The sequence below is a fragment of the Lagenorhynchus albirostris genome, chromosome 2, assembly GCF_949774975.1.
Source record: "Lagenorhynchus albirostris chromosome 2, mLagAlb1.1, whole genome shotgun sequence".
Lineage (NCBI taxonomy): Eukaryota > Metazoa > Chordata > Mammalia > Artiodactyla > Delphinidae > Lagenorhynchus > Lagenorhynchus albirostris.
Window position 1 is genome coordinate 159,298,788 of NC_083096.1, and position 13,689 is coordinate 159,312,476.

Here is a 13,689-nt window from a genome sequence, read left to right on the forward strand (position 1 = left end):
ATCTCCATGAGCTGCCTGCCATGGGCATTTCATTTCCCAGAGTGTTTCATGGAACCCCAGCCCACAGGATGCTCTGAGAAAAAAAGGGTTTATGATATATATATCATATATACTTAAAAGCATAGAAGGCCTGATTTTTCCAAGTTTCCCAGTTTTAGAAGCTCTTGATTAAATGCAAATGGGAATTACCAAAGAGAACATGTGTCTGTAAGCGTGTCTCTGTGTGTCTGTGTATTGTGTGTGATTATGACTAATGTCCATCAATTACCTGAGAATTACTAGATGATGCCTGTAATGGTAGTTCTGTTTTTAGCTTAATGGTTTATGTAACTAACTAGTGGCTGCTGTCTGGAGTAGGGCTGCTGGCAAAGCAGAACACCATTTGCCAAGCCTCTCAGTGTGACAGATGTTGCTTACATATACTCCTTTACTCCCAAGGTCAGCTGACATGTCTTTTTTAAATATCACTGTTGGAAGTGCTAAGAGCCTTAAATGAGAGCCACTCAATAAAGGCCCAATTTGCTATATTACTGTTTATTCCTGGATAATTCTATATTTGTTGGGCTTTTTAAGAGCGTAAGCAAGAGACATGCATGCGTCACCCTCAGAAATGGGGATGTCTTACAAGGATCTCTAGATCTTGGGGCGCTCTTCAGCCTTTTGGTGTCACTGTGGGTCTCAGGGCTTCTGACACCCAGATCATCAGCAGCCTCCTGGCCAACGTCGCGATAGCCCAAGCTGTGACCTGCCTTCTCTGGGCATATCATTTCCTAGAGAGGCTTCCACACAACACTGGCCCATATGCTGCTTTAAGAATAAAAGTGTTTATGATCAAATGTGTCGGGGAACTGTTACATAATCTACTCCTGCCTTGGAAGTTTGCTGTTAGCTTATTAAAAGCTCCCATAAGCACCTTGTTTTTTGTTTATTTTCGAAAAATCCTTGCGTCACTTTGTTTAACCCAGCATTTCCCATTTCTGTTTAACCACTGAACACCTAGAATATCCTTCAGAGAATAATCTAGTATTTGTACTTTGCAGAAGAATCTGGGCTGTGTTTATTTGTCACCCTCTGTGTTGGATGTCCCCAAGATCACTCTTAGCTTAGGTTCCATGATTGACTGGAAGACTCACAGGATTCAGCATATAGCTGCACTCCTGGCTATGATTTATTAAAATGAAAGGATACAGAGCAAAACAACAAGGAAAATTGCGCATGGGATGAAGTCCGGGGGGAGAAACCAGTCACAAGCTTCGAAGAGTCCTCTCCCAGTTGAGTCACACAGAACGCGCTTACTCCCCGCAGCAGCGAACTGTGACAAGTGAAATGTTACCACCCAAGGAAGCTCATTGGAGACTAGTGCCCAGGGTTTTTCTTGGTGGCAGGTTGCATGGGCACCCTCTGCCTGGCCTGTACTAAAGTTCCAGATTCAGAGGGAAAGCAGGTGTTCAGTATAAACCATAATGTTTATACAAATATTTTAGGACACTCTTATCAGTTCTGGGAATGGTGGGGACCCTCCTGAAATCCATGACCCCAGATTCCAGCCAAGGGCCAACCTGGTAAATTGACCTTTCAAAGGACAACAGTCAAGGCTTTTCCTGTCTTTTGGAAACTTGTGACTGCTTTCTCCCCCTGGACTTCATCCCATGCACAAGTTTTCTGTCAACTCTCTAATGGTTGAATATTCATTCATTCATTCTCTGCATATTTGTCTTAATCAGCTCGGGCTGCTGTAACAAAAATTCCATAGACTGGGTGGCTTGTAAACCAGAGATTTATGTCCCATGTTTGGGTGCTGAAAGTCTAAGATCAGGGTGCCAGCACGGTGAGGATCTGGTGAGAGCTATCTTCCGGGTCGCACACAGACTGCCACCTTCTCATCGTATCCTCATATGGTGGATGGAGAGCAGAGAGAGGAAGCAAGCTTTCTCATGACTCTCGTAAGGGCACTAATCCCATTCAACAGGGGTCCACCCTCCTGACCTCTTTGATTCCTAATTACCTCCCAAAGGCCCCACTTCCTAGTACCATTAACTCTGGGGAGAGTTTGGACTTCAACATATGAATTTTGGGGGGACATATGCAGTCCGTAACAATATTCCATTTTATATGTGCTAGTGATGCAGAGAAGAAGTTAAACGTCCTTACCTTTGAGGGACTTACCATCAAGAAGGAAAGACAGATACATCACAAGTAATTCGATAAGAAAATCAATTCATTATGATTGGAATGCATATTATAAAGGAGAAATACTCTGTTATTGGAGGAGGGTTATCAGGGATTTCCAAACTCTTTCCCAGAGGAAGTAACATTCAAACTGAGACCCCAGAAGCTAGTGGGAGATGGATACGTGAGGTGGTGGCAGCCTGGGTGGCTAAGGGAGAGAGCAGTGCACATAGCCCTGGGGGCAGCGTATGAAAAGGCCCTGGGGTGGGAAGAAACACCACACATTCAAGGCAAGTGTAAAGGCCCATGTGGGTGCAGGGGAGAGAGCAAAGGGGAGAGAGGTGTGAGCAGAGGCGGAAAGGTAGGCCAAGTACAGCAAAGGCAAAGCCTTGAGCCACATCACCCAAGGGCTGGTCTGTCTCTGTCATGCCCAGTCATCTTGCCCTTAGAGCTGACCAGATCTCTGGTTTCACTTGAGGCCTAGAGCACCGGCCACAGCAGTACTCGCGCGGGGACGACTCATTGTTCTGTCCCCATCTCAGAAGGCCGCCATGTGCCTGGAAGATGCTCGAATAAAGCCTTACTCTTCCGTCTGTCCTATCCTCCTGTTTCTCTAGACATCAGGAAGCAGGATTTACACACACTCCAGTAATGGAGTCACTTCACTGTACTAATGGACTCTAAGATCAGAGTTCGTGGAGATAAGAGTTTCATTCTGGTCTTTCCCATGGGTCCTCTGATTAGCGGAAACAAAGCCATGTCCCGGTGAGCTCAGCCCACGGCTCTGACCCGTCTGTGAGGTTCAGCAGCTGACACCCATTGGCACTCAATAAGTAAATGAGGAACTAAAATCGGATTGACCTTGAGAGGCAGCCTGTTCCCTCCCCAAGCAGGTGTGACTGCCCATGTTCTTCTGTATGTTGATGGACCCGAGTAGCTTCCCCAGAACCTCCGTCCTTGCGGTCCTGGTTCTCGCTCATCATTTCATGAGGACGTTGGTGTGTCAGGCATGGACTTTCAGGGATTTGAAGACAGTTCTCTCCTTACCAATTCTCTTTTACTTTCCATGCCCACTTCCTTCAACTGTTCCTCACCTGACAGGGTTCCTTCAAGGTCTCACCCCAACCCTTGTGCCTCAGAGCCCAGAGGCCCCAGCTTGGGAAGATGGTAGTCAGTCAACTGAGAGCCTTGGAATTCTCAGACATGGGTACTGTCTCCTGGAGTCAGAAGACTACCTTTTATTTTTACAGGTAGGAATATGCAAATGCTTCTCTTGGGTGGAAAAAGTGTCATATCATTGCATTTAAAAAAAATTTTGACCTAGAGCCCCCACTCAGGAAGGTGAGAAATCTCATTTCAGCCGTTGTTGTGGTTCCCCCAAGCAAGTCTTTCACAGACTTCAGCATTTCAGGAGGGTCCCGTCGGTCTTCAGGCCACACTAGCCACTGCTGATATGCTCAAGGCCTCAGTGCTGCTTGCAGGTGGGCAGCACCAACTCAGCTGCATCTGGGCCAAACTTGGGTGGGGACGTACCAGCCCTTTTGTGGACAGTCCAGCCTTGCCGGGTGCCCCATGGAGCAATTCCCCTCTAAGGGTCTCTCCCTTCCTCAGTCTCCACAAAGCAGGGAGGGTGCATTTCTGAGCCTGGGGCAGTCTCACGTTCCCACCTGGGCTCACTGCTTCCTCTCCACCCTCCCTCCACTTCCCTCTGTCCCTTCTTCCTGATAGCCCCATTAAAAGCCCCTCTTCTTCCTGGAGATGTTCAGAACAGGCTGCTTTTTCCTTGTATCTCACCCTGTTCCGTGGGTGTAGGGAGATGGCCAGAGTCAGTAAGTGTTACTTATACCATGTCCAGCTGTCTCCCCCTCCTGTTGTCTATCCTGGCAGCATCACGATGAACTGTGACACTGTGTGGCTGCCGCTGGAAATGACAGATAATCCTCCATTCATTCATTCAAAAATAAATACAAGTCCCCTACATACGAACATTCAAGTTGTGAACTTCCAAAGAGGCGAATGTGCATTCGCATGTTCAGTAACATAAGTTAGTTCACGTGTCTGGTGTACATTGTCACGTGCGTGCATCCTCTACAAGTGGCTGCGCTTTTGTGTCCTTTACCGTACAGTACTGTATAGAGTACAGAAGTAAAGTGTCTTTATTTCAAGCCCAGGATGTCCTGAAACAAGCGTAAAAGCAGCGGTGATGTAGCTGGTACTGCTAAGAAGCGCCAGGAATTGGAGGCCCAGAGAAAGGACGGAGACAGACAAGAGGAAGAAGTAACTGCAGAACCGAAGAGATTCACGACGCAGGAAATGGCAACGGGATTTTCTTTATTTGAGGAGGCACTGTTAGTTTTTGAGGCACAGCGCCTGAACGTTGAACGGTACATGAAGGTTGCAGCAGCCGTTCAGAATGCAATCCAGCGGTACTGTACCATCTATGACGAGAAAAAAAGAGGTACTACCCAGACATCACTGGATCGTTTTTTCAGGAGAGTAGATAGAATTGAATCCAGCAAGGAACCAGCACCTGTGCCATCAGCGTCAGGCGTGAGTGAAACTGCAGCTTGCCCTCCATCTCCTATAGCTGACGATCCTTCAGCTCTACCATCTCCCACCTCTTCTCCCTCCTCCAGTCAGTAACTCTTCTTGCCTGTTCACCCTATGCCCCTGTATGCCAGCTTTTGTACTGTACCACTGTACTTTTCAAGGTACTGTACTGTAAGATTAAAAACGTTTGCTTTATTTTTTGTGTTTGTTTGTTTTTTATGTATTATTTGTGTGAAAAGTATTATAAACGTATTACAGTACAATACTATATAGCTGATTGTGTTAGTTGGGTACCTAGGCTAACCTTGTTGGACTTACGTACAAATTGGACTTACGAAAGCGCTCCCCGAACGGAACTTGTTCATATGTAGGGAACTTACTGTATGCAATGAACTGGACAAGGATGGGGAAAGCAAACATATCCACTGCTTTCATGGAGACCTGAACAAAATAATCACAAAAATAATAAAAATATTTACCCCAAAATACATCTTATTAGGAAATGTGATAAATGCTAGCAATGAAAAAAAAGGGTAATTGTCAGGATGGGCCGTGTATGACTGTGTGTGTTAATCACACAAATAATACAAATATTTTCTGATGCTTTGACATCTTGGGACTTTGCTGACCCAGGAGAGGCAGCCCCTCTCAGGGTTAGCAATTCTAAGACACAGCAAACTGCTCTTCTGGGAGTGAGCCTTTTATATGCAAACCAACCAATTCAGAGCCCACCTACCTCCTTTACTGAGCTCTTAGCTGTTAAGCCACCATCCCCCTGCCCTAAGCACCCCAGGGTCAGATGTCAGACAACTAAGGGCAGTCGCCTGCTTACCCTGCCTCACCCATTCCTTCCCCTACTGCAGCCCCAGTTAGGGCTCTTGCTTACATTTTCCTCCCATCCCTTCTACATCCTGACCAACCCTGGTGCTTCCCCGTGTGGCATGGCATGCTCCCTCCCCCACCTTTGGCAAACTATCTTTTCTTTCTTTTTTTTTTCTCGGTACGCGGGCCTCTCACTGTTGTGGCCTCTCCCGTTGCGGAGCACAGGCTCCGGACACACAGGCTCAGCAGCCATGGCTCACGGGCTCAGCCGCTCCGCGGGATGTGGGATCTTCCCGGACCGGGGCATCAGCAGGCGGACTCTCAACCACTGCGCCACCAGGGAAGCCCCAGTCTATCTTTTCAATGGCAATTCCTCCTCATCTGTTGCCCTCACCACACCTGAATAATAATAAAAATCTACACTTAGAAACATGGTAACAAACAACCCTCAAATCTCCAAGGGTTAACTCACTAGAAGTTTCTTTCTTGCCATACTACATGTTCAAAGGTGGTGTGCCGGGGTAGTCTGCTTAGTGAAATCACTCAGACACCCCCGCTGACAGAGACCCAGGGTCACCGTAGCAAGGAAAAGGGAAGAGGGGAATTTCGTGAAAGGAACCCAGGGTCCTCGAGGCTCCCTCCTTGAAACAGCACACTTCGCTGCTACCCATTCATCCTTGGCAAAGCCAGTGCCATAGCCAGGCATGAGCTCAGCAAAGGTGGGGAGGGACCGTTGCACCAGTGTCTGGAAGGAAAGCTGGAGATACGTGAAGAGTAGCAGTGACCTCCACAGGGACCTTCAAGAATGCAAAATAGGGGCTTCCCTGGTGGCGCAGTGGTTGAGAGTCCGCCTGCCGATGCAGGGGACACGGGTTCGTGCCCCGGTCTGGGAAGATCCCACATGCCGGGGACCGGCTGGGCCCGTGAGCCATGGCCGCTGAGCCTGCGCGTCCGGAGCCTGTGCTCCACAACGGTAGACGCCACAGCAGTAAGAGGCCCGCGTACCGCAAAAAAAAAGAAAAAAAAAAAAAAAGAATGCAAAATAGACTAGTCTGGGAGGTCAGGAATGTACCTTTCTGAAAATAATGTTGACATTTGTGAGGAGACTTGAATGATGAGAAGGGGTTAATCAAAGAGGTGGAGGGGATGTGAGAAAATGTTCTGAAGAGGAAACAGCGTGTGCAAAGGCCCTGAGGATGGGGGCTTGGCCAGTTGAAGGAACTGCAACCAGCAGTGTATCAAGGAGGAGGGTGGGAGAGGCGGGGAAGAGGATTTTATCACTGACACTGTTCCGGGTGCAGACTCATGGTGATAATAAGTAGACTTGTCAAGTCTGCTTTACTATTGTTTTCAAGTTGTCCACAGGAAATACACCCCTCATTGCCTGCACTCCGGGCTGACTGCTGCCCCCACCCTTGACCAAAGAAGACTGGAGGGGCTGGAGCCAAGCAGGCTTTGCGGGCCTCCTTAGGGATTTTGGGTTTAATCGTAAGAACAGTTGGAAGCCATTGATGGATTCTGAACTGGGACAGTGAGAAATTTGGGGTCATGAGCATCACCCGTTTCCAAGACTCTGGGCTCCTCTGGGCAGGGAGACAAGCCAAAAAAAGGCTCCTGGGGAAGTGGAAAATCCAAGAAGCCTTGGTGAAGCGAAAGAAGAGTATTAGCTTACATCTGGGGCCACCCCATCTGTTTGCAAAAGCTGTTCTCCACACATTTTAGAGTCAACAAGACAGACAACAGCGATAGGAGCCTGTTGCCTTTCCTGCTATCATTTTACCCCATTTCGCTAATGAGTCTGGATTGCACTATTGAACAATGCCTCACTCCTTTCAATATAGTATTTAGACTTGTCAGATAAAAGATGTGAAAATCTGAAAGTTTAATTTGCTTATTCCGACATGCAACGTGGTATCTCCTGGCTTGCGGGGTCATCAACTAGTCTGAAATCAATTCAGCAATAAGGAGTGGGTCAGGGAAGAGCAGGCCGCAGGGCAGAGGAGTGATTCAAGTATCCAGATGGGGAGACTCAAGCTTGCCCACCCCCTCCAGCTTTAGCACCTTTGAGGAACCCTCCATGTTAGAATTTATCTCCCAAGCCTGGGAAAGAGCAGAGTAGTGGTAAGTATCTGGTTAGAGAAAATGCCTAGTAAGATGCAATTCCGTGTATTGCAAGTGATAAAGCTGTCATTGTTTGTTGACAGTGTACATTAGCTCTTTGTAGCTTGTGTCAATATAGTACCAGGAAACTAGGGTCTAGGACGCTTTAATGGCAGCTCAAAAATATCGTGGAACTAGCTAGGGGGATAAAATCAACAAATTTTACTCATTGGGAAGAATGTCATTTCCAGAGATGACTTCAGGGGAGAAGCGGTCATGCCTTGGTGAGGTGTGAAACTTCTGCATGAAGCTGTATGTTGTTGGGTGTCTGGGAAGGGCACCAAGGCATAATGCTGGTGCACATGGGTGAGAGGCAAGTTGAAGCTGCTGTGAACTGGGCCCGCTTAGGGGTAGAGACAAAAAGGGGTTGGGGCCTGAAGTTCAGCTCCAGATAGAGGTCTGAGCCCTTTGGGGATAATTTGGTATTTTGATATCAGGGTCCACTGGGATCTGCAGTCTGGCATTATCATACATGACTGTCTGGGGGTGGAGAAGGATGTCTGGTGCACGAGCAAGTTGGTGGGAAACCAGTGAACAAGAGAGCGGTGGGCTGGGGGCCAGGGTTGTGGTTCTGGTGGTCAGCAATTTCCAGCAAGGACCCAGCCAAGGATGCAGGTGTGTGTGTTTGGTGGTGGGTGGGGACATTGTTGGGGTTGAAATGAACAGGAGGCAGCTGAACAGAGGGACCCACCAAGAACCAAGCAGCAGCTCAAGGCTCAATCTAGGTGGACTGTGTTTATGTCAGATTTCATGGAGGACCGAAATACTGTCCAATAAAAATATAATGTGAGCCACATATACGATTTCTCAAAACTTTTAATTTTGAAATAATTATAGATCCACAGGAAGTTGTAAAGATCGTACAGAGACGTCCCATGTACCCTTCTCCCAGATTCCCCCAATGGGTACATCTAATGCAAGTACAGTACAACATCAAAACCAGGAAATAGACGTTGGTGCAATGTGTGTGTGTACGTCTATGTCATTTTATCACGTGTGGATTCATGTCACCACCAGTGCAATCACGATGCAGAATTGTTCCATCACCACAAAGTTCTCCCTCGTGCTACTCCTTTAGAATCACCCCACTCCCCTTCCTCTCACCAAACCTAACCCCTGGCAACCACTCATCAGTTTTCCATCTCTTTAATACTGTCATTTCCAGAATGTTGTATAAATGGAATCATCTGCTACGTTATCTCTTGAGATAAGCTTTTTTTTTCACTCAGCATAATAACCTAGAGATCCACCCCAGTTGTTATATGTGTCAATAGTCCATTCGTTTTTATTAGTGAGTAGTATTCCATGGCATGGATGTACTGCAGTTGGTTCAATTATTCACCTATTTTAGGACATTTTTGTTGTTTTCAATGTGGGGCTATTCCACAAACAAACAAACAAGAAAGCTGCTCTGAACAGTCATGTGCAGGTTTTTGTGTGGACTCCAGTTTTCATTTCTCTGGGACAGATGCCCAGGCGTGTGACTGCTGAGTTGTATGACTAGTGTGTGTGTAGTATTTTTTAAAAAGAAATTGTCCATTTTCCAGAATGTCTGTACCATTTTACATTCTACCAGCAACGTACGAAAGATCCAGTTGCTCTGTATGGTTGTCAGTCTTTGGTGTTGTCACTATTTTTATTTTTATCTGTTCTAATGGTGTGTAGTAATGTCTCATAATGGTCTTAATTTTCCTTTCCCTAATGGCTAATGATGTTGAACATTTTTCTAGTGCTTATTTGCCATCCACATATCCCTTAGTGAAATGTCTTTTCATGTCTTTTGCCTATTTTCGAATTGGATTGTTAGATCCTTGCCTCGTTCTCAGTCTTAGGAGAAAAGCATTCGGTCTTGCGCCATTAAGTGTGAGGTTAGCTATAGGATTTTTGTAGATTCTCTTTATCAAGTCAGGAAGTTTCCTTCTATTCTTAGTTTTATGAAAGTTTTATTTTTTATTTTACATTGGAGTATGGTTAATTCACAATGTTGTGTTAGTTTCAGGTGCACAGAAAGGGAATTACTCATACATATTCATATATTTATTCTTTTTCGGATTCTTTTCCCATACAGGTTATTACAGAGTGTTGAGTACAGTTCCCTGTGCTATACAGTAGGTACTTGTTAATTACCTATTTTACATATAGTAGTGTGTATATGCCAATCCCAACCTCCCAATTCATCCCTCCCCCTCACCTTTCCCCCTTGGCAACCACAAGCCCACCCTCTAAGTCTGTGAGTCTGTGAAAATTTTTTGTTTAAATCAGGGATGAGTGTTGAATTTTGTCAAGTGCTTTTTCTGCATCAGTTGATATGGTCATGTGATTTTTCTACTTTTGGCCTGTCAATGTAGTGAATTACACTGATGGATTTTCAAATATTGAACCAGCCTTGCATCCTTTGAATTAGACCCCACTTGGTTATGGTGTATAATTATTTTTGTGGTGTATAATTATTCAGCAAAATTATTATTTTGCTGAATTCTCTGTGCTAATATTTTGTTAAGGCATGTTGTATTTATATTCTGTGGGATATTGGTCTTTAGTCTTCTTTATTTGTACTGCCTTTGGTTTTGGTATCAGGCTAATACCTCATAAAGTGAGTTTGGAAGTGCTCCTTCTTTCTCTGTTTTCTGGAGGAGATTGTAAAGAATTGGTGTAAATTCTTTATACATTTGGTAGAATTCTCTATTGAAACCTTCTGGGCCTGGGTATTTCTTTTGGGGGAGTTTTTAAATTATGAATTCAATTTCCTTAATAGCTATATGGCTCTTCAAATGATTTATTTCATATTGGGACATTATGGTAGTTTGTGTTTTTCAAGGAGCTGGTCCATTTCATCTGGTTTGTCAGATGTATGTGTGTCACTTGTGGCATTTCCTTAGTATCATTTTGATAACTCCAGGCTTCGTCTTCTCTAACCTTTGCCAGCTCTGGATATTTGCCAACCTGAAAGATGAAAAATGAGTCTCGTGGGTTGAGTTTTCATATTTTTGATATTCATTAGGTGGAACATCTTTCTGTTTCTGTTCGTATGTATCCTTTGCTCTTTTCCTCCTTCCCTGTTTACCTTTTTCATATTGGTTTGTAAGTGTTCTTTATAGATTATGAATACTAATCCTCTTCCTGTCATATATATTATACATAATCTTCCCAGTTTTCACTTTTCCCTTTATCTTTTTTACAGTTTTTTTTTTAATTTAAAAATGGAGGTAAAGGTACACTTTGAATTCCTCCCTGAGCCCTGCCAGGGGTGGGGGACGGTAGATAAGCCTCAGATAGGGGACAAACGACAAAGGTGGACAGGAGCCTGGCCACCCTGCCACCACCTTTGTGCGCAATCACGTCACCTGTGGGGGCCACCATGTGTGGACACCCAGCAGAGGACAACTCCTTTCCTAAAATATGTTCCCAAGTGTTCAGTGAAATCTTCATTATTTTATCCTTTTAAAATTAGAAGAATCTTTTAAAAATGACTCTCTTGTGCTAAAAACATATTATTTCAGGTTCAACAATTCCTTTTGTTTCATCCCTGTTTCTTTTTCTTTACTTAACTCGCAGGAAAAAAATGTAAGCATTTTAATTTTAAAAGCACGTACAATATGATCCCATTTGTATGAAATTATTTTACTGAATATGATCTGAACTACTCATCCTTCTATCTCTTTGTATGTCAACTGTCAAGAACAATTATTTCTAGATTGTACTGGGTTTTTATTTTTTGGTTTCATCTTTTAAAAATAATAAGCACTTATCATTTCTATAAAAGCAGTAGACCTATTCCTTTTAAAGAAGAAAGTCCATGACAAGAAGCATCCGCATTCTGCTACTTAGAGTTGGATATATTTTCCTCTGTGTGTGAATAAATATTGTCTGTTGGTGACTATTCATTGTAAATTTGTGGCAAAGTCTACCCAGAGTCTCAAAGGACCTTAGCCAGAAGGGGAAGAGTCAGTGTTACTGAACGAAATGTGGGTCCGCTTGTCCACACGCAATAAAGGCAATCTGCTGACAGCAGGCTGTGGTTTATTGCAGAGTGCCAAGCAAGGAGTCCAGTTGGCTACTGCTTAGAATGCCAAACCCCCTGAAGGCTTTCAGGGAAAGGTTTGTAAAGACAGGGTGAGGGAGGGGGCTTGTGGGGTAAGTGATCAGCTTGTGGACATTCTTCTGATTGTTTGGTGGTGAGGTAATCGGGAGTCAACATCCTCAACCTTCTGGTTCCAACTGGTCTGGGGATCTACGTGCTGTGGGCAGCATCCAGTTAACTTCTTTCACCTGATGGGATTTTCAGCATCTGCAAAACAGCTCAAAGGACATGGCTCAGAATATTATCTGTAGCCCCTGAGGAGGAACTAAAGGTCCTTGACTTTGTATAATGGCTAAGCTATTATTATTTTGTCTATCTTGACTGTTTTCCTTTCCTTCTTCATTTTCTCACTTCTCTGATTAAATTTACTCTTTGGAACTCAGAGGAGGCCTAGGAGGCTACAGTTTTCTACGGACAAGAGGCAAGTGGAGGACATGGGGTGGGGTGAGTCTGTTTGGGGAAGGCCCCATAGGGTCCTGCTTGGATACATCAGGAGAAGAAACTGGAGGAGGAGAAAGAGAAGAGCCATAAATGAGCGAGCCTCCAGGTCGGGGGGAGCCCATGGCTTCGGGGGAGTAGCCCCCCATATTTCTGTGATTGGTCTCCATCACCTTTGCTGGAAATTACTTTAACTTTGAACACCGTGCATATGCCTGGCGTTCGACTTCTTTCGTATCCTTCCCTGTGCCTAGATCAGCACCGTGCATCCAGCAGGTGCTCAATAAATGCTTAAGGCATGTTTAGTTCCCAAGGGGGTCATCCTCCCTCCATCTCACCTCTTTGTCTTTCAGGCTCACAGGCTTTCAGCTGCCGGCCACCGTCGTCAGCGCGGCCACCACCCTCTCTCTACGCCTCATCAGTGACTACGCAGTCAGCGCGCAGGGCTTCCATGCCAGCTATGAAGGTAGGTGCCTCGGCCTGGCCTCAGGAGCCGTATGTGTGAGGTTGTAATAGCTGCAGGCAGGGCTGCGCTGCTCTTAGCTGCCGGGAAGGGCTTCTTCAGATTCAGAGCTTGTGCCTGTCCTAACAAGGCTGGTTACTAACCAGTAACACAGTTACTTAAATTGCCCCGCTGCGTTGTTTCCAGGAAACTGAGACTTGAAATCAGAGCTGAGCTGCCGTCGTTTATCTTGAGGGCCTGGTAACATCTTCTCTCCCCTTAACTGGGTTTTGTTGTGTTTTTATTTTTTAAATTCTGTTTTCTCTTGGGCTTCACTGTGTTATAAGGTACCTTGGCTTGGTTTTGGAAATGAGGCAGATATAAACCCTAAGTAAAAGACATAAAATAAGTAGCTGAAAAAATTTTTTGCTCACTGTAGTGACTGCAAAGAGTCAGCTTTATATCATTCAGAGAAGAACAATCAATTTTTCCTTGATAGCACAGATTAGGGTTTCTTGGTTTGAGTTACGCAAATAATTGCCGCTTCTCTAAGCCTGTTTAAATATGGTGTTAGCATTCAAATTAACACTAATATCTTCAGATTATACACTATTATTATTATTAACTTTATTATGTTAGTTCAGAAGGTGGTACGTCTAGATCACTGTCATTTTCCTGGGAAATTTACATCTCATTAATAGGTAATTATGCTGCTCTTGGCTAAGACCCACACTGCTATTTTGTGTTGAGATCGTTCATAGGCATATTTTAAGACTGTTAATGATAATTAATAACAGTAATGACATAACACCCTAGTAAAGCATGCCAGTTATTTGAAAGCTTTCTTCCTCTTGCCTCTAAGAACTTAAAGAATAAGTGATGCTTTCTTGAATGGAGCTATAGCAATATACAAATAGATATACCACCTTTGTCTTGGCTAGGAGGATACCACAGAAAGAGGGCAGATCCTAACTCCCTTGGCAAAATTCACGCCTGTTGGTAAGGGGTGTTCGGTGCTTTAACGTAA

At 44.8% G+C, this 13,689-nt stretch overlaps 1 protein-coding gene across 1 annotated transcript in view; it reads left to right on the forward strand.

Annotated features, from left to right (window-relative positions):
• CSMD2 (CUB and Sushi multiple domains 2) overlaps positions 1-13,689 on the forward strand; it is a 669,690-nt gene that overhangs the window by 101,959 nt on the left and 554,042 nt on the right. Inside the window, exon 3 of the mRNA XM_060142710.1 lies at positions 12,574-12,686. Within this exon, the coding sequence (XP_059998693.1) occupies positions 12,574-12,686 (113 nt within the window). The remainder of the gene's footprint in view (positions 1-12,573; positions 12,687-13,689) is intronic.